The sequence below is a fragment of the Pleurodeles waltl genome, chromosome 11 (genome assembly GCF_031143425.1).
Source record: "Pleurodeles waltl isolate 20211129_DDA chromosome 11, aPleWal1.hap1.20221129, whole genome shotgun sequence".
Taxonomy (NCBI): Eukaryota; Metazoa; Chordata; class Amphibia; order Caudata; family Salamandridae; genus Pleurodeles; species Pleurodeles waltl.
The window spans coordinates 946,086,973-946,106,049 of NC_090450.1; the positions used below are offsets into that span (position 1 = coordinate 946,086,973).

General features: G+C 42.4%; 1 protein-coding gene across 2 annotated transcripts in view; it reads left to right on the forward strand.

Moving 5' to 3' along the window:
- The window catches only part of SPECC1L (sperm antigen with calponin homology and coiled-coil domains 1 like), a 474,653-nt gene that overhangs the window by 361,140 nt on the left and 94,436 nt on the right, over positions 1 to 19,077 (forward strand). For both annotated transcript variants that reach the window (XM_069215113.1, XM_069215114.1), the window contains one exon: positions 17,795 to 17,897. In XM_069215113.1, coding sequence (XP_069071214.1) covers positions 17,795 to 17,897 — 103 coding nt within the window. The remainder of the gene's footprint in view (positions 1 to 17,794; positions 17,898 to 19,077) is intronic.

Here is a 19,077-nt window from a genome sequence, read left to right on the forward strand (position 1 = left end):
CTGGCACGAGTCGGAGCTCAACCAGGCAACTCTTGATCATATTTTTTCTTCGCTGGGGCAAGCCCAGTTTTAACCTCTTTGTGACGAAGGAAAACAAAAAATGCCAATACTAAGCAAGCTGGCAACCACAGAAAGGGTCGAGGGGTAATGCATTTTTTATCAAATGGTCAGGAATCTATGATTACGCTTTTCCCCCGCTTCCGCTAATCCCGAGAACTCTACAAAAGATGAAGAGGGAACCTTGCCAACTATTACTGATAGCTCCCAGATAGCCATGCCAATTTTGGTTCACGGAGCTCCTGCTCCTCTCGGAACAACCTCACATTCTGTTGAAACCAATACCGGACTTGCTAACGATGAATTGGGACCAGGTCCGTCATCCAGTCAGGTTTGGTTATCGGCCTGGCGTGAAGTGCTCACTAATGCCAGAGCCCAGGCTACAAATAAAACATACAAACTCAAATGGAAAAGATTCTGTATATGGTGTAGAGTCCAGTATCCACCTTCTGACCTCTTCGCCATAACAGATACTTCAGTATCTTCTTCAGTTGGCAAAATCAGGCCTGTGTTACTCATCCATCAAGTTTCAACTGGCAGCCATTTCTCGATTCCGCCGTACTGCTACTTCACCATCTTTATGGTCCTCAAGAATAGAAAAGCAATTCCTAAATGGATTATTCAGATTGTTTCCTCCAATTAAACTCCCTTCTCCTCCCTGGCACCTCAACGTTGTACTTTCACAAATGATGAAACATCCATTTGAACCTATTCACACAGCAGAATTGAAATATATTTCCTGGAAGACAGCGCTTATCTCAGCAAAGAGGGTCAGTGACATTCAAGCATTCACAATCTCTCAACCTTTTCTTTAATTTAAATCGGACATGGTCATCCTTAGAACTAATCCAAAATTCATGACTAAAGTTCCCTTGAACTTTCATCCGAATGAGCCACTAATATTAAAGACTTTCTTCCCAAACTCCAGCAGAAAGAGCGCTACATTCCTTAGATATCAAGAGATGTCTCACATTTTACATACAAAGGACTAGCAGCTTTTGTAAAGCTGATCAACTGTTTGTAGGCTATGGACAACTCAGAAAGGGGTATCCTGTAACCAAACAGACTATAGCTCAGTGGATAGCCACCGCCATACAATTTTGTCACCAGCTAGCGGGAAAGCCACTGACAGCCAACGTCAAAGCCCATTCCACCAGAGCTGTATCCACCTCCACAGCTCTCTTTGCAGTAGTGCCTCTACAGCAGATTTGCAGAGCGGCAACGTGGCCTAGCAGCCACACCTTTACTCAGCACTACTGCCTAGATGCCGCAGACAGAATGGACGCAGCGGTAGGACAAGCTGTTCTGCATAATTTATTTGCATAAGGTGAGACAATATTTCTTTACCCATCATCATCCAATATATACGTGTGTGTGTGTGTATATATATATATATATATATATATATATATATATATATAGATAGATAGATATATAAATATGTTCGATGGCATGTGTAGCTGCAGATACACATGCTTTGCACATCCCGCCATCTAGTGTTGGGCTCGGAGTGTTACAAGTTGTTTTTCTTCTAAGAAGTCTTTTCGAGTCACGAGATCGAGGGACTCCTCCCATTTCGGCTCCATTGCGCATGGGCGTCGACTCCATCTTAGATTGTTTTCTTTCCGCCATCTGGTTCGGACGTGTTCCTTTTCGCTCCGCGTTTCGGTTCGGAAAGTTAGTGAAAATATTGGAAAATTTGACGGTATTGTTTGCGTTCGGTATCGGGTTAGTTACAACAGATCGACACTGAATTTGGAAGAGCTCCGGTGGCCCTTAGGGGTTTTCGATTCCCCGGCGGGGCCTGGTCGGCCTGAGCACGTGCGTCTTCAAGGCTAATGGAATGGACCCCATTCCGCTTCTGCCCCGAATGTCACAACAAGTATCCTTATACAGATCAGCATCTGGTCTGTAATTTGTGTTTGTCTCCAGAACACAAGGAGGATACTTGTGAGGCCTGTCGAGCGTTTCGGTCCAGAAAGACCTTAAGAGACCGAAGAGCAAGAAGACTACAGATGGCGTCGGTGCCGACAGGACCAAAACACATAGAGGAAGAAGAGGAAGCCTTCTCCATCGAGGATTCGGACTCGGAAGAGGTCGATCCTGAACAGACGCTGAAAACCGTGAGTAAGACGTCGATACACAAAACTCATGCAAAGACCAGAAAAGCCCAGGGGACGCCACCGCCGGCAGGCCATGGCTTAACCCGAAAAATAGGTGACCGAGCATCGGCACCGAAAAAGGGCATGCATGTGTCGAAGTCATCCGACTCCGGTCGAGATACCGGCACAGAGCAGACTTGACCCAGAGACACCGGGTCAGAGCAATCTCGGAACCGAGAGAGCGGCACTGAAGCAAGTCGGCACTGAGAGATCACTACGCCGAAGAGCAAAAAAGTGGCGTCGGAACTGAAAAAGGCAGCCGAAAAGGTTTCGGTACCGAAACATCCGGCCTCGGAACCGAAAAAAAGTTCCTACACAGAGGAACAAGGCCTGTCCTCAAAAATGCAAACACATAGATTTGGACAGGAACTAGAGACAATGAAGCCAGATTACACCCAAAGAAGGCTCCACATCCAAAAGGAAACAGGGAAGATCAGTACTCTCCCTCCGATTCGGATGAAACGAAAACTTGCCTTCCAAGAGAAAGACAAGCAGCCACAGGCAAAGGTGGCTAAACAATGATGCAATCCCCAACTCATACAGGGATGAGTCAGGATGATCCAGACGCGTGTGATCTTTGATGCGCCAGTGTCAGATAACAGTCCCGACTGTTATCCAGCTAGACCGTCACCACCTGAGGACTCTACCGCCTACACACAGGTGGTGTCAAGAGCAGCGGCGTTTCATAATGTCAGCCTGCATGCAGAGCCAATTGAAGACGACTTTCTATTTAACACACTGTCGTCCACACATAGCCAGTACCAGAGCCTCCCCATGCTACCTGGAATGCTAAAACACTCCAAACAAGTGTTTGAAGAGCCTGTCAAAGGAAGGGCCATAACTCCAAGGGTGGAGAAAAAATATAAACTGCCACCAACAGACCCTGTGTACATCACACAACAGTTAACACCAGACTCCGTGGTAGTAGGTGCAGCACGCAAGAGGGCGAACTTGCACACCTCAGGAGATGCACCACCTCCAGCCAAAGAGAGTCGTAAGTTCGACGTGGCTAGGAAAAGAGTGGCGGCACAAGCAGCCAACCAATGGCGCATTGCCAACTCACAGGCCTTGTTGGCGAGATATGACAGGGCTCATTGGGACGAAATGCAACATTTTATAGAACATTTGCCCAAGGAGTTCCAAAAAAGAGCGCAACAAGTGGCGGAGGAAGGACAGAGTATCTCGAACAATCAGATACGGTCAGCAATGGATGCAGCAGACACAGCTGCTAGGACTGTCAATACAGCAGTAACAATGCGGAGACATGCATGGCTGCGTACATCTGGATTCAAGCCGGAAATACAACCAGCCGTGCTGAATATGCCATTTAACGGACAGCAGTTGTTTGGGCCGGAGGTGGACACTGCTATCGAAAAACTTAAAAAAGACACTGATACGGCCTAAGCCATGGGCGCACTTTCTCCCCACAGAGCAGAGGCACATTTCGAAAATCACAGTTTCGAGGGGGGGTTTCGAGGACAAAGCACTAAACCCACAACCTCACAAACAAGGCCCACTTATCAGAGCCAATACCAGCGGGGAACTTTTCGGGGACAATATAGAGGGGGACAGTTCCCAAGGAGTAGAGGGAAGTTCCAAAGTCCCAAAACTCCACAAAATAAACAGTGACTTACATGTCACAAATCCCGAACACATAACACCAGTGGGGGGAGACTAACCAAGTTCTACAAAAACTGGGAGGAAATAACAGACACGTGGGTCCTAGCCATTATCCAGCATGGTTATTGCATAGAATTTCTAGAATTCCCTCCAAATGTCCCACCGAAAACACACAACATGTCAAAACAACACATAGATCTTCTACAACTAGAAGTTCAAGCGTTGTTGCAAAAAGATGCAATAGAGTTGGTACCAATTCATCAGAGAAGAAGAGGAGTTTATTCACTGTACTTTCTCATACCACAAAAAGACAAAACTCTAAGACCTATTTTAGATCTCAGAACATTAAATATCTACATCAAATCAGATCACTTTCACATGGTGACACTGCAGGACGTAATCCCATTGCTCAAACAACAAGACTACATGACAACACTAGACCTAAAGGATGCGTACTTCCATATACCGATACATCCTTCACACAGAAAGTACTTAAGGTTTGTATTCCAAGGGGTACATTACCACTTCAAAGTGTTGCCATTCGGGATAACAACTGCGCCAAGAGTTTTTACAAAATGTCTGGCAGTAGTGGCTGCTCTTATCAGAAGACAGCAAATACATGTGTTCCCGTACCTAGACTATTGGTTAATAAAAACCAACACGCAGGAACGGTGCTCACAACACACAAAGTATGTCATAGAAACCCTTCACAAACTGGGTTTCTCACTCAACTACAACAAGTCACACCTTCAGCCGTGTCAAATATAACAATACTTAGGAGCGACAATCAACACAATAAAAGGGATTGCCACTCCAAGTCCACAAAGGGTACAGGCATTTCACAATGTAATACAGGCCATGCACCCAAAACAAAAGATACAAGTCAAGCTAGTGATGAAACTACTAGGCATGATGTCCTCATGCATAGCCATTGTCCCAAACGCAAGATTGCATCTGCGGCCCTTACAACAGTGCCTAGCATCACAATGGTCACAGGCACACGGTCAACTTCAAGATCTAGTGTTGATAGACCGCCAAACATACACCTCGCTTCAATGGTGGAACACTATAAATTTAAACAAAGGGCGGCCTTTCCAAGACCCAGTGCCTCAATACGTAATAACAACGGATGCCTCCATGTTAGGGTGGGGAGCACACCTCAACCAATACAGCATCCAAGGACAATGGGACACTCAACAGAGACAGTTTCACATAAATCACTTAGAATTACTGGCAGTATTTCTAGCGTTGAAAGCTTTTCAACCTATAATAACACACAAACACATTCTTGTCAAAACAGACAACATGACAACAATGTATTATCTGAACAAACAGGGAGGAACACACTCAACACAGTTGTCTCTCCTGGCACAAAAAATTTGGCATTGGGCGATTCACAACCACATTCGCCTAATAGCGCAGTTCATTCCAGGAATTCAGAACCAGTTAGCAGACAATCTCTCTCGGGATCACCAACAGATCCACGAATGGGAGATTCAACCCCAAATACTAAACACTTACTTCCAAAGATGGGGAACACCACAAATAGATCTATTTGCAACAAAAGAAAACGCAAAATGCCAAAACTTCGCATCCAGGTACCCAAAGGATCAGTCTCAGGGCAATGCGTTATGGATGAGTTGGTCAGGGATATTTGCATACGCTTTTCCCCCTCTCCCACTCCTTCCATATCTCGTAAACAAATTGAGTCAAAACAAACTCATACTAATAGCACCAACTTGGGCAAGACAACCTTGGTACACAACACTACTAGACCTTTCAGTAGTGCCTCATGTCAAACTGCCAAACAGACCAGATCTGTTAACTCAACACAAACAACAGATCAGACACCCAAATCCAGCATCACTTAATCTAGCAATTTGGCTCCTGAAGTCTTAGAATTCGGACATCTAGACCTTACACATGAATGTATGGAGGTCATAAAACAAGCTAGAAAACCTACCAAAAGACATTGCTATGCAAATAAATGGAAACGATTTGTTTATTACTGCCATAGTAATCAAATTCAACCCTTACACGCATCTGCTAAAGACATCGTAAGCTACTTACTACACTTACAAAAGTCAAAGCTAGCTTTTTCATCCATTAAAATACACCTCACCGCAATTTCAGCTTATCTGCAAATTACGCATTCAACTTCACTCTTTAGGATCCCAGTCATAAAAGCGTTTATGGAAGGCCTAAAGAGAATTATACCACCAAGAACACCACCAGTTCCTTCGTGGAACCTCAACATTGTCTTAACACGGCTCATGGGTCCACCGTTTGAACCCATGCACTCATGTGAGATACAATATTTAACATGAAAAGTAGCATTTCTAATTGCCATCACATCTCTAAGAAGAGTAAGTGAAATAGGCATTTACCATACAAGAACCCGTTATTCAGATACACAAGCATAAAGTAGTTTTACGAACAAATCCTTACCAAAAGTCATATCACCGTTCCACTTAAATCAAACAGTAGAACTACCAGTGTTCTTTCCAGAACCAGATTCTGTAGCTGAAAGAGCACTACATACATTAGACATCAAAATAGCTTTAATATACTACATTGATAGAACAAAACAAAGTTGGAAAACAAAACAACTGTTAGTTGCTTTTCAAAAACCTCATACAGGGAATCCAATATCCAAACAAGGCATTGCCAGATGGATAGTTAAATGCATTCAAACCTGTTATCTCAAAGCAAAAAGAGAACTGCCTATTACACCAAAGGCACACTCGACTAGAAAGAAAGGTGCTACTATGGCCTTTCTAGGAAACATTCCAATGACTGAAATATGTAAGGCAGCCACATGGTCTACGCCTCATACGTTTACCAAACATTACTGCGTGGATGTGTTAACAACACAGCAAGCCACAGTAGGACAAGCAGTACTACGAACTTTATTTCAAACAACTTCAACTCCTACAGGCTGAGCCACCGCTTTTGAGGAGATAACTGCTTACTAGTCTATGCAAAGCATGTGTATCTGCAGCTACACATGCCATCGAACAGAAAATGTCACTTACCAGTGTACATCTGTTCGTGGCATGAGACGCTGCAGATTCACATGCGCCCACCCGCCTCCCCGGGAGCCTGTAGCTGTTTCGAAGTTGATCTTGAACATTTGTAAATTTGTAAATATATTGCTTTAAACCACATTATGTACATACATATTTACTCCATTGCATGGGCACTATTACTATAATACACAACTCCTACCTCACCCTCTGCGGGGAAAACAATCTAAGATGGAGTCAACGCCCATGCGCAATGGGGCCGAAAGGGGAGGAGTCCCTCGATCTCGTGACTCGAAAAGACTTCTTCGAAGAAAAACAACTTGTAACACTCCGAACCCAACACTAGATGGCGGGATGTGCAAAGCATGTGAATCTGAAGCGTCTCATGCCACGAACAGATGTACACTGGGTAAGTGACATTTTCCATATATAGATATATATATAGATATCGATATCTTATGTATACTGCTAATTATTCTGATTCAAGCATGTGAATCTATGAAAGATAACCCAATACTGGGGAAGAAAATCAGTTACTTACCTGTAACTTTGGCTCTCCAGTACTGGTATCTTTCATAGATTAACATGCGACCCACCCTCCTCCCCATAGAGGCTCACCTCATGTTTTTTCTTCCTTTATACGTCACTTGTGCTCGAAAATCTGAGAGACTGAAGCCTCTGTGCTAAGGGTTCTAAAGGGTGGTCTCGCCTGATTGGCTGGGCTTTGGGTCTTTTCTAATTAAACTAATAAGCTATGTAAGTGAATGTATTTTTCCATTGACTTCAATGTTAAAAATGTGATCTACTGCTTTCTTTGTACTGTGGGACTCCCACTTCGACGATGGGGAATGATTCAAGCATGTGAATCTATGAAAGATACCAATACTGGAGAACCACAGTTACAGGTAAGTAACTTATTTTCATCTGCAGCATTGCGTAGAGTCACCATCACTGTCAGGAGAGCATATTCTGTGCTGTGGGAGGGTCTAAAACCATTCTGTGAGGCAGCTAAAATTTTATTAAGTTGTGAGGAGGTTATTTACTTGTTTGTCCTCTACTTTAGATGGAAAAGGTAGCATGGAGTTAGGATGTTAGTTTTTCTGGCTGAGCAGCATTGAGAGAGGGTTTCTTCAAGAGGAGGATGACTTAGGTGTGTTTCCATGCTGTTGGCACCACTGACGAAGTCAAAGAAAGATTAGCACATTTAAAAAAGTTGGGTATGATGAACTTCTTAAGTTTTAAAATGGACTCTGGTTTGTTCGGCTCATCAGGAGAGCCTGACTTAACTTGATTCATCAGGGCAATGAAAGAAGCATTATCAAGCAGGGGTAGCTCCTTCAGTTCCACCCTTTGCAATAAATCATCATTTGTATAGGGTGGGCCAACCTCTTCCAATATGTCGCTCACCGTAAAGTGTGAGTAGATGTAACTGACCTTTTTTACAAACTGGTTTGCATGGTTATCACAGTGGCTGTTGAGAGCCTCAAATGGCCCCAAATGGGCTGCCAATTTGATTAAGCTATTTTTTTGGTGATCACTGTGTCATTAAACCAAGCTGCTAAGGGTCCCTTTTTTCAGCCAGCCCAGGTGAGCAGTTGTAAAAACATCCAAGGCCGAAGTGAGCCAAACCTTCATCTTTGACTCCGCGGCCTCCATATTGAAATCTGCTTGAGGGGTATTGGCGTGAATAAAGCAGCCAAAATTTGTCAGGTCTGGTTTATGCCATTGCCTTCTCAAAACAGCACTGGCTGGAAGGCAGATTATGTGGCACATTTTTTTAAACTGTTACTCAATTTTTGGGGAGTTTTTACACATGGTAATATTGTCTGGGCAAATATTGCACCTCATTTGTACCAGTCTAACAACCAAATATAGAACAAAACAGCTGGAAGATGAGAAATTAACCTTTGCAAAGGGCCTTCTACTGCACATAAACCCATGTTGCTGCGTTTTAGTAACTTTGGATCCATTTAAACTACAAATATTTTTTACAAATAATGTTGCTAAAAAAAAGCAGCGGATGGGGAATTGCATAATTCCAGTGGCCCTGGTCATAACACACTGTATTATACAGTGAAAGTCCATGCTATAATGTACAAGACCATTCCATACTAAGCAATGACAGGCCATACCACACTATACAATGAGAAGTCATACCATAATATGCTAAATAATGACAGGCAATACCATGCTATATAATAACAACCCATACCATATGTTCTAATGACAGACCATACCAAATTATATAATGGCAAGCCTGGCCATGCAGTACTATACAATGATAGACCATACAATTTTATACAAAGACAGGCCACCCCATACTATACAATGACTTGCGATACCTTACTATACAATGACAAGCCCTACCATATCATACTATACCATGATATACAATGATGGGCCATACCATACCATTACCATACTATAAAATGACAGACCATCCTATACAGTGATAGGCCATATCATTACCATACCGTAATAAACAGTGCAGGTCATACCATATCATACAATAACAAGCCATACTATACAGTGATAGGCCATATCATACTTTACAATGAGAGGCCATGTCATACCATACCATTCTATACTATACAGTAATCGACTGTACCATACAATACAATTACAGGCCAGATCAAAATATACTATATAGTTACAGATCATAGTATACTGTACAATGACAGGCCATACAGTACTATAGCAAAACAAAAGGATGATGGGCGGAGTGCTGAACAATGCAAACACTCACCCCCAGTCTCAGATCTGGGTTTAATCCATTGTTCTTTTGCTCACCATACCACCCCAGTTTGGACCCAGCCATATGCAAATCAGTCTTGACCCTGTTCATCATGGGAACAGTCCAGCCCGAACTGCCAAGCCAGGTCCTCCCTGGACCGGAAACAAGCATCCTGGGACCGGTTTCAGGGTTTCACCCTTCATCAGCCAGGCTTGCTTGAATCCTGTGGCACAGTGAGCAAGGGACTCACGTCTGGGCATACCCTTCCCACTTAGGGCAACTTTAACAAAACAAAAGGATGATGGACGGTACTGTATACAATGACATGCTTTAACACTCCGTACAGTGACAGACCACGCCATACAAAGAGGCCACATCATACCATATCATACATACTGTACAGTGACCAGCCACATTGTACTATATTATACAGTGACAACCCATACCATACAATACTATACAATGACAGGCCGTACCACACAATGACAAGCCATACCATACTACACAATGATGGGCCATACCGTAGCATGTTAAACAGTGACAGACCATACCATTATATAATCTACAATGGCAGGGCTTACCATACTATATACTGACAGACCAGATCATATTATACTGTCCCATACCATATTATAACAGGCCATACCATATTGTACTGTACAATGAGAGGCCATACCAGACCACACTATACAATGAAAGGCTGCACCATACCACACTATACAATGACAGGCTGTACCATACCAAACCATAAATGCTTCCATAAAAAACTGCAATTCTCTTGCTTCTGCCTGAGTTACTTACCAGACTGAACACTTTTCTGCTACAATGGGTGTAGAAATCCTGTATATGGGTTCTCAGTTTCATTTTCTACTTTTTTTACTTTCAGCCAGGCTGCATAGCAGCCACGCTACTGTACAACACGGCAAAACAACATTGACAAATGTAGCAGATCTTGCATAGGCGAGAACTAGTTCTATTTCCTTTTCCATTTCTTGTTTTAACTGTGAAAGTGAAGTAACATTGTCTGCCTGGGTCGGATCACACTGAACGCTTTTCTGCTAGAATGGGCACAGGAATACTGTATATGGGATCTCAGTTACAACTCTTTATTTTGTTTTGTAATTTAAAAAAAATCTTAAATTGCAGGACATTCCCAGGTTTCAAATCTCCGACGATCCAAATTCCTTCAAAATATTATTCAAGGCTAGAGACCATTGGTGACGTTTTTTCTTATATGCATTTAGATTTTGTCATAGAATTACTTTAACAGAACAAGGATGAGCGATTTTATTCCTGTACCGGCATCTTCGTACGGAGGCATTCCTGACCCATTTTTGGTTGATACAGCTGAACTCTAACCTGATCTCAGCTTGTATTGTTCAGTGAGGGAGACAAAAGCAGGTCTGAAACGATTGAATTGTTCCTGGTTAAGCTGTGGGGACAATCTACCTGAAAGATCTTATTTCCAAAACTTTGGGTGGATAGGAATTTGCCTCTTATTATTCCGAGTCAAGTTGCCAGAAAAGGGCCTGTAAACTCACTGGCCAGTCGTGATAATATGGCAGAAATTGAGTTTGCCTTTGTTGAAACTGGTTTCATTATGCTGATTGCTACGTCTTGCACGGACCCAGATCCCTAGATATTTATAGCAAAAGGCCTTGGTGATGGGTTCTCCTTTGAATGTGTATTCTCCTTGTTTGTTCAGTTTTTTTGCCAAAATTTACAGTATGTTTTTGAGACAATCACAGAAGTTAGAATCACAGTCAGATTCCAGAACATCTAGTAGTTGTTGTAGGCCGACACCTGTTTTATCCAAGAAAAGTGTGTCATCCACATATTGGAAAATGTGTACAGTCCCTCCACAAAGCCTGCGAAGTTCGGGGGTATGATCTTCAGTTTGTAAAGGTTGTACCCAGGTTAGGGATGTAGAGGTTGAAGGGTAAAGAGCTAGGACACAACACTCCTTCAGACCCATATTTCTTTTCATTGTTGCAGCTATCCAACTTTCTCTAAAGCGGATTTCTGTTTATGCCATCAAATGACTATTGGAAGTCTATAGAACAAGTAAGTAAGGGAGAACTGATGGTATATTTGGGCTGTGTTTGATGAATGTTAGGAGTTCTATCTTACTGCTTTTTGTTCTGTGATAGTATATGATGCTGAGGAGAGTGCTGTTTTCAGCGTATAAAGCATTCACTTGGCGTTTCACATATGCTTGAGCTACAGAACATCTCATATGCTCAGTTCTTCCAAAGCTCCTTCCTGATAATCAAAGGTGTTATGGGGTTGTACGTATTTTTTTATTCAATTCAACAGGCTGAAACAGTACTGTACAGCAGGCAGATATAGTGGCTGATGTACAAAGAAACCTTAATGAATTGTGATTTATCCCTATTGGCAAGGCTCACCTATAGAACTGTGTGTGGTGCGGCAGGTGTAGGGAAGGCTGAATGGTCACAGCTATTGCAGGCAGCGTGGAGTCTATCAGGTAGTTCAGTGGAAGAAGACTGTAATGTTGGATTTGAGAAGTAATACAAGACGTTAGTTCTTAATAATAAAACAGCCCAGAAACAGTAATGTGGTAAGAAGTAGATAACATCTTTGTTGACCAAAGTTCCATCAACCCAATTAGTATTTAGGCGTCCATGTTATGGTGCAGCCAACACCTGTTTCAGCCAATAGAAATTTCTGAAGGCAGTTGTAGGAGATTGTAGTAAAAAAGTATGGAATGTTCTTAGGTATAGGTGAGAGAGCATTTTTCATAGCGCTAGGAGCGCTAACCACATTATTCCAAAGGTTGCCAAATAATCGTTTGTCACCATCATTATGAATGCCAGAAGCTGTTAGTTTCCTCTCCTCAGCCTTTATGCGATTTCCTCTAGTTACATTAAACGAGCCTTTATTTCCCCGTTATCAGTTGGATCTCTCAGTTTAAGAATTTGTTTGCATAAGGTTAAAACTGAGAGAAATTAGCACTGGTTAAACAGTAAGTATAGTAATAATGATGTAATAAATTAGAGTAATAAACAGCTCGTAAATTAATTTAATATTTAAAAAGGCACTTTACATAGAGTAAATATCATGAGCGTGGTAAAGTCAGATTGAAATTGTCCAAATATTCTGACCAGTCAAATCTTATTTATTACGAGTATTTGATACGTTTATCTCTACTGTGCTATTTATTGTTTAACAATTTTTATACGTATGTCCAGTGCTGGCAAAATGGTACCGTTAGTTATAAGGTCACCACTGACATCTGCTACGATTTGGATTGTCTGCCCCACTGTGGTTAAATGTCTAGTTTTATACAAAATGTGGGTTGAAATCGGTTTTTGTCCATCGTAATATCTCAAACCTGTGTCTGCCATGCACAACTATTGAATGCAGTGTTCTCAATGTGGCAGTGGTCACCGTCCCACACCACAAATTTACTTGTGAGCTAAATGACAACCTGCATTACTTAATAGCTCTTTTATTGGAGAGTTTTTTTTTTTAATGTTTGACATAAATAACAGATTGAAGCACAGTTCCGGATCTTTCATAAAACTGCACGGTTGGACAGTTGACACCGTTTGTTGTTAATTTTAATCAATCAATCAGGATTTATAAAGCGTGGCTAATCACCCGATAGGGTATAAAGGCGCTTGCAGGTCCAGAAGGCTTAATTGAACAGCCAGGTCTTGAGGGTCATTTGGAATTCCGGAAGTGAGGTGATGGTCCGGAGTTGCTGGGGGGGAGGCTGTTCCAGGTTTTTGCTGCGATGTGAGAGGAGAGCGTCCTCCGCTTCTGCTTCACTACGAGATCCAATGAGTGGTTTGTGCACATTTTAAAGCCTCTTATAATGATTCAAGGACTATTTTTGTTAAAAACGTGGATGCAGTACTCATATAAAGCATGTACAGCAACGTTTGCCCCCGGGGGACAGTGAATATTGGTTTAATCTCGAGCAGTCTCTTAAACTGTAATGTAATTAGTACTAATTATGCTGAAGATATTATCCTTAATTTCTTGAACGAATTAATTGTGCAGCTTGTCCTGTTCCACTTCTAGTTGATGGCATTTCTAACCTATTTCTTAGTCATAGCAAATATGAAAGAAAATAAGTCCACATATCAAACAAAAATTGTGAAAAGCAGCTAATGTTTTATAGTTGGTATTGGAACAGTCAATATGTGGGCATAAAATCAAACATGTGCCCTAAACCATAATACTCTAACTGACATAGTATTTAAAGCATGTTCATTATGTCTCAATTTCAGTGAAATTGTTTGCTGTCTGCCACATCTTGAACCCTTAGCATTTTCAGACCTCGGAGCTATATTTATAACAAGCATTGCCAAAGCCAATAAGTTTGGCCTTACAGTGGCAGTACTCGACAGTCTGGCTTTTACCAGTACTTTTTGCAGATGTTGTTCCATATTGGCAAAAATAATTAAAATGCTTGTATGCCAAAGAGAAATAGCATCACCATAACAAAAAAGAGCTATGAGTCATACATGTGCATACGTAATCATGCACAGCATCACCATGGGTACACGTGAGTTATCACTAATTGGAAAGGCTAATATAAAAAATGTAAAAAGAACCAAACCACATATATATATATATCGGTCTGGAAGTGTCTGTGCCCTCTCAGGAGTCATCATTTTCTTTAAAGAATGATACTGGGAGGGCGATGCACAACAGTGGAATGGGCTGGGATATCAGGCCTGGTGGAAGTGCTTATGAACCACAGAGGAAGCAGCCAAAGAACTGCAGGTGAGAGGTGCAGCAGCACTGAGAGTGGGGTTGGGGCGGTTCATTGGGGAAGCAGCACACGAGGGAGAGAGCAAGAAAATACATGGAGTGCTTAAGGAAAAATAAAAAGTAGTTCGAATGTAAGCAGTAGAAGGATACAAGTCCTCCAGTCAAAAGGACGGTAGAGAGGTTGACCTGCAGTGGAGGGACAAACACAAGAAGAGGAAGGAAAGTCATTAAATAAGAAGCAAGTAAATTAGATTGACGATATAGTGAACTATGGTAAGCAGTTGGGCTGGCCCAAGCCCACTGTAGCTGTGTCGGTGTTATATACATTAACCCTTCGACCACAGACACCTAAAAGCTGTCAATAGCCAAGACAGTAGAAAAATGCATTTCCACCAGCTGCCGGTTCTGAGGCAGAGAAGCATCACGATTTAAATAAGTACAAAAGCAAATGACAAAACATTTGATTGTTGATGGTTGGATAATTACTCTGAAATTTTCTGGTGGGTCATGTTGTTAAGACGATAGTTGAGAATCACTACCAGATCCAATACCATGCATATTTTTATTTTTGGCTGAACAAACCAATGAATGTTTGAGCCAACTCTGAGGATATTGTTTAATCTTAAAGGACAGAAACGAATATTAACCATGGCAATCAGTGTGTGAGCAATCTATGTGACAACCCCATTTTTCCACAAGAGGTGTGGAAAGCACTATATATTGACAAATAAATACCAGTGCAATACAATACCCAGTAGCTGTATTATGTCGTTTACAAAACGCCTAGTCCCTTTAAATGTACACTTTCTTTGTCGCAGGTAGACTAGATTAAAGTTCCTAAAACCAAAGTCAGCCCCCCCTCTTCTCTGTGTGCGTGTGTACACTCAGACCTGTTCTTCCTTTAGATGTAAACTGCCCCATTTCTTTTTTAAATTGCTGTAAAAAGATTTTCTCCATGATGAATTATTTCCTTGCCGTTCACTATGTATTAATATTCCCGTATCACAGGAGATGAAGGGGTTGTCACTTATGACAGGGATGCCCTGGTTACAGGACTTCTCTTGAAGAAATTGTGCAATTAGGGATGAGATCAGAGCTTTGCAATCACTAAAGAGAAGAGAGGTGTCTGAGAAATGGACAGGGTAAGGGAAGAGCTCTAGCAGAGAGGAGGAGTACAGAAAACATACATAGTACGATTTCACACCACAGTATGGAAATGTGGAGGCGAGGGTGTGCGAGATGGAGCGGATTGAGGCACATGGCTGAGAATGGAAGTTGTGCTGTGTGTTGTAACACACAGGCCCACCTGGCTGCTCTCAAGGCACTGCTATAACGGGGACCTTGAGAAGCAGGGGGCGTTGGGTGGCATCAGAAGGAAAGCCGTTGGATGGATTGAGGCCTTACAGCTACTTGCCAGTCCTGGACCAGGACTGACCAAGATCCAAGGAAGCATTTGTCTGCACCCTCGTTTCTCTCCAATTATGTCTGTGGATAGGCCCTTCCTGCTCCTCTCTCTAATCAGTGCGCTTTCCTGCAGGGTCTAGAGCTGTCAAGAGGGTTGAAAGGAGCGGTGATGGAGGCTGCTGGATACAGGTCCCTTAGGTGCTCACGGCTCGTGCGATGGCAGAACCTGGAGGTTCAAAGGAGGATCCCTGCACCACATTCTAAGCCTGGACAAAGCGCTAGGCCTGATCCTAAGCTGCCTGGTTGGTTTCTCCAGTGAGGCCCGGCGGTCTGGGCACGACCAGGGCCGTGGTGTGGCTACGGAATATCAAACCTCCTTGCCATACACATTCAGTATTATGTGAAAATCTCAGATTCACGCCCAAGAACTGCAATACCAAGGAAAAGTAACCAGGAAAGCCATAAATATGATGTGGTGGTGAGGGGAAGGTGGTGAGACTGCTAACTGGGAGCTTCCTTCAAAAGACTGGAAGTTGGTGAGAGAGTTAAGTACCCCCTTTCATAGCCCCCCCCCCCCAAACACACACACACAAAATAAACAGTAGTGACATAAAAAGAATGATTTCTTTATTTTCGCATAGATCCAGTGCTTCAAATGGGCAGGTACTGTCCGGTACTTAGTACCTGCACATCTTTAATTTGAAAGGGACAGTACTTGCACTTCTCAGCACTGCTGCAATGCATTTAACGGGAGAGTACTGGTGCTTCTCAGGAGCAAACGGGTACTCTACTTAGCAGATAGAAGTACCCTTCTATATTTACATTTTAAGAACTCCATAGATCCTATCACTTTGTATCAAATGTAATCCTCATACTTTGATCTCCATCGAGAATCCTTCTTTGCGCCCAGATAATATTGTAATATTTTACATTTTACAAATAATTCAATAAATCACGCTGGCAAATTGGGTAACATTTCAAGGGGGTCCTGCATGTGACCCTTTTTAAAATGGTCGATATCTTAGTTGACGAATAATATTAAGTAGATCAGTTGTCCGGCCACGCAACATGGGCAACATGGAGAATAAAGTTTTTTTTAGATAAGTTGGCAGCCAGGTTTGAAGTTGGTACAAAGTCAGCCTTCAGATGTCATGATCAAATATAGAACCCTTGGGAACCAGATGGATATCTCCTGCTTTAAGGAAATGTGTTTCAGCGATTGGCCTCAATGTGTTGCTAACAAATGAAAGAACAAGTACATGCAGTGCGCGCCAGGAAGTCGCATGGGGGTTCCTTACTGCCAGACTGAAGTTGTTGAAAACTTCATACATTTGATACTTTTCTGTAGTTTTACCCTGAACATTAGCAACATATCTATTACGCTTATATGGTTGCAACCAACCATCCAGATAGAAATCTGAATCTTCGGTTTTACTAACATACAGATAAGAATTATGGGATGTTAGGCATCAAATATCTTAAACTAGTGGAATTAACGATAGGTTTTAGCAATCTTGCTGTGTTTGGCAGTCAAAAAAACATACTTTTTCCACCTTTTTTTCTGGACCCAGTCACTAAACAGAAGGATACTGCACAGCATGTGTATATAGAAGGATCTCAAGCTGCACAATTATTATTACAATATTAAGATTCTTCTTTCATGAACGTTATGGCTATTTTTAAGAGAAGAAGTCTGAATTTAATTTTCAACTAATAATAATAATCTGTTATAATAACCGGATGCAGGCTGGAATTCTTTGTCATGGTACCATGTAGTGGCATAGGCAGAAATGTATTCTTTCATTTAAATAAGGTAATATTTTAGTAGTTTTGATAGGATCCTTTTCCCAGTTTAGATTGAGTAAATGCCAAAGTCTATTATAATATTATTTCAGAAGTTGTTTGTGAGCACATATCTTTGTGTCATCTTGCACTCACCCTGTAAGTGTATTCTCTTTCCCACTTATGTTTCTAATGTATTTTGAGTCTATATTTATGTATCGTGATTGAATCAGGAACTGATGTTGATTGTTTTTACCACTTAGGGAGGAAAGGAAAGATCCACTCTCTGCGCTGGCACGGGAATACGGGGGGTCGAAGAGGAACGCACTTCTGAAGTGGTGTCAGAAAAAGACTGAAGGCTACCAGGTAAGTGGGACATGGACCTTCTGGTTGCTGGCCTTCAGCGACCGTCTGTCACTGCAGTAGACAAGAGTCCAAGACACTCTTCTGACTGACATGTAAAGAGGTCTTTTTCAGACTTGAGGAATCTGAGCTTACTCAAGGCTTTGTATAACCTGAAACAATAAATGTAACAAATGCCGGTAGATGATAAACTTCTTGCTTCCTAGGTTTGGGATCCCATTCATCGGCACAGTAGAGACACCATAGGCTCTTAAATTTTAAAGGATGATTGTTCTCTGCTCCTCACAGCAAGGATTCACAAATGTCTAAGGTTCCAGAAAAGCAATGTCAGAGGAGTGTGTGTCCCAGACAGTGCCTAATTTGTGCTTGTTGTTTCCAGTGCGGAGCACCGGCACTTATTTTTGAGGGCCGGGGCTTATTCTTCTGCCTCAAGCATTTGCTGCAAGCAAAAGACACTTATGGGAAAGATGGAGGAAGAGAAAAACGAAAAAGCGTCCCAAAGGGAGAAAGTAGAAAGCTGCTACAGTGAGCTGAAGGGGCAGGGAGTGGCTTTATATGGTCTAAAGAGGCCCAAGACGGCTTCAGGATTATGCCGCCTCAGTATTCCATGTTCCCACATTTAATTGCAGCAGCCACATGTTTAAGAGGAGGACTTTAGGCACCGGCACGTTTTTATTTCCAAATCAAGCACTGGTCCCAGAGTACTGTGGGCATTTGTTCAGGGTGCATCCTTTAGGGCTCCTGTTGTCGGATGAGAGTGCCTCCCATTGGACTTGCCTCAACATATGAGGTTGCATAACATAGGACCCTTTGTCATGTCAAGCTTGTTTTTTTTGGAACTTAGCTCATCATAGGGTGCTTGCCTTAGGTCTCTTTGTCATGTCACACTGTCTCACACAGGCGCTGACTTCGACACTTTGGATACAGTGTTGTCAGCGGCATTGATATCGAATACTGGCCTGAGTTATCTCCAAGAACTGTACCTTGTGGAACCAGGCTTAAAACACCCGCATGGAAAGTGCTACAGGCTAGAATGCCAGAACTGGCCCAAGGTGTTAGTAGCCACTGGCTCCCTTACACTCCTCATTTACCCCTGCCTGTCGCCCGCCCTCTTCTTTCCCAACGTATTATATTGTGCATACCTTTGTCACACTCTTCTAGTTTTCTCACTGTCTTAACAGTC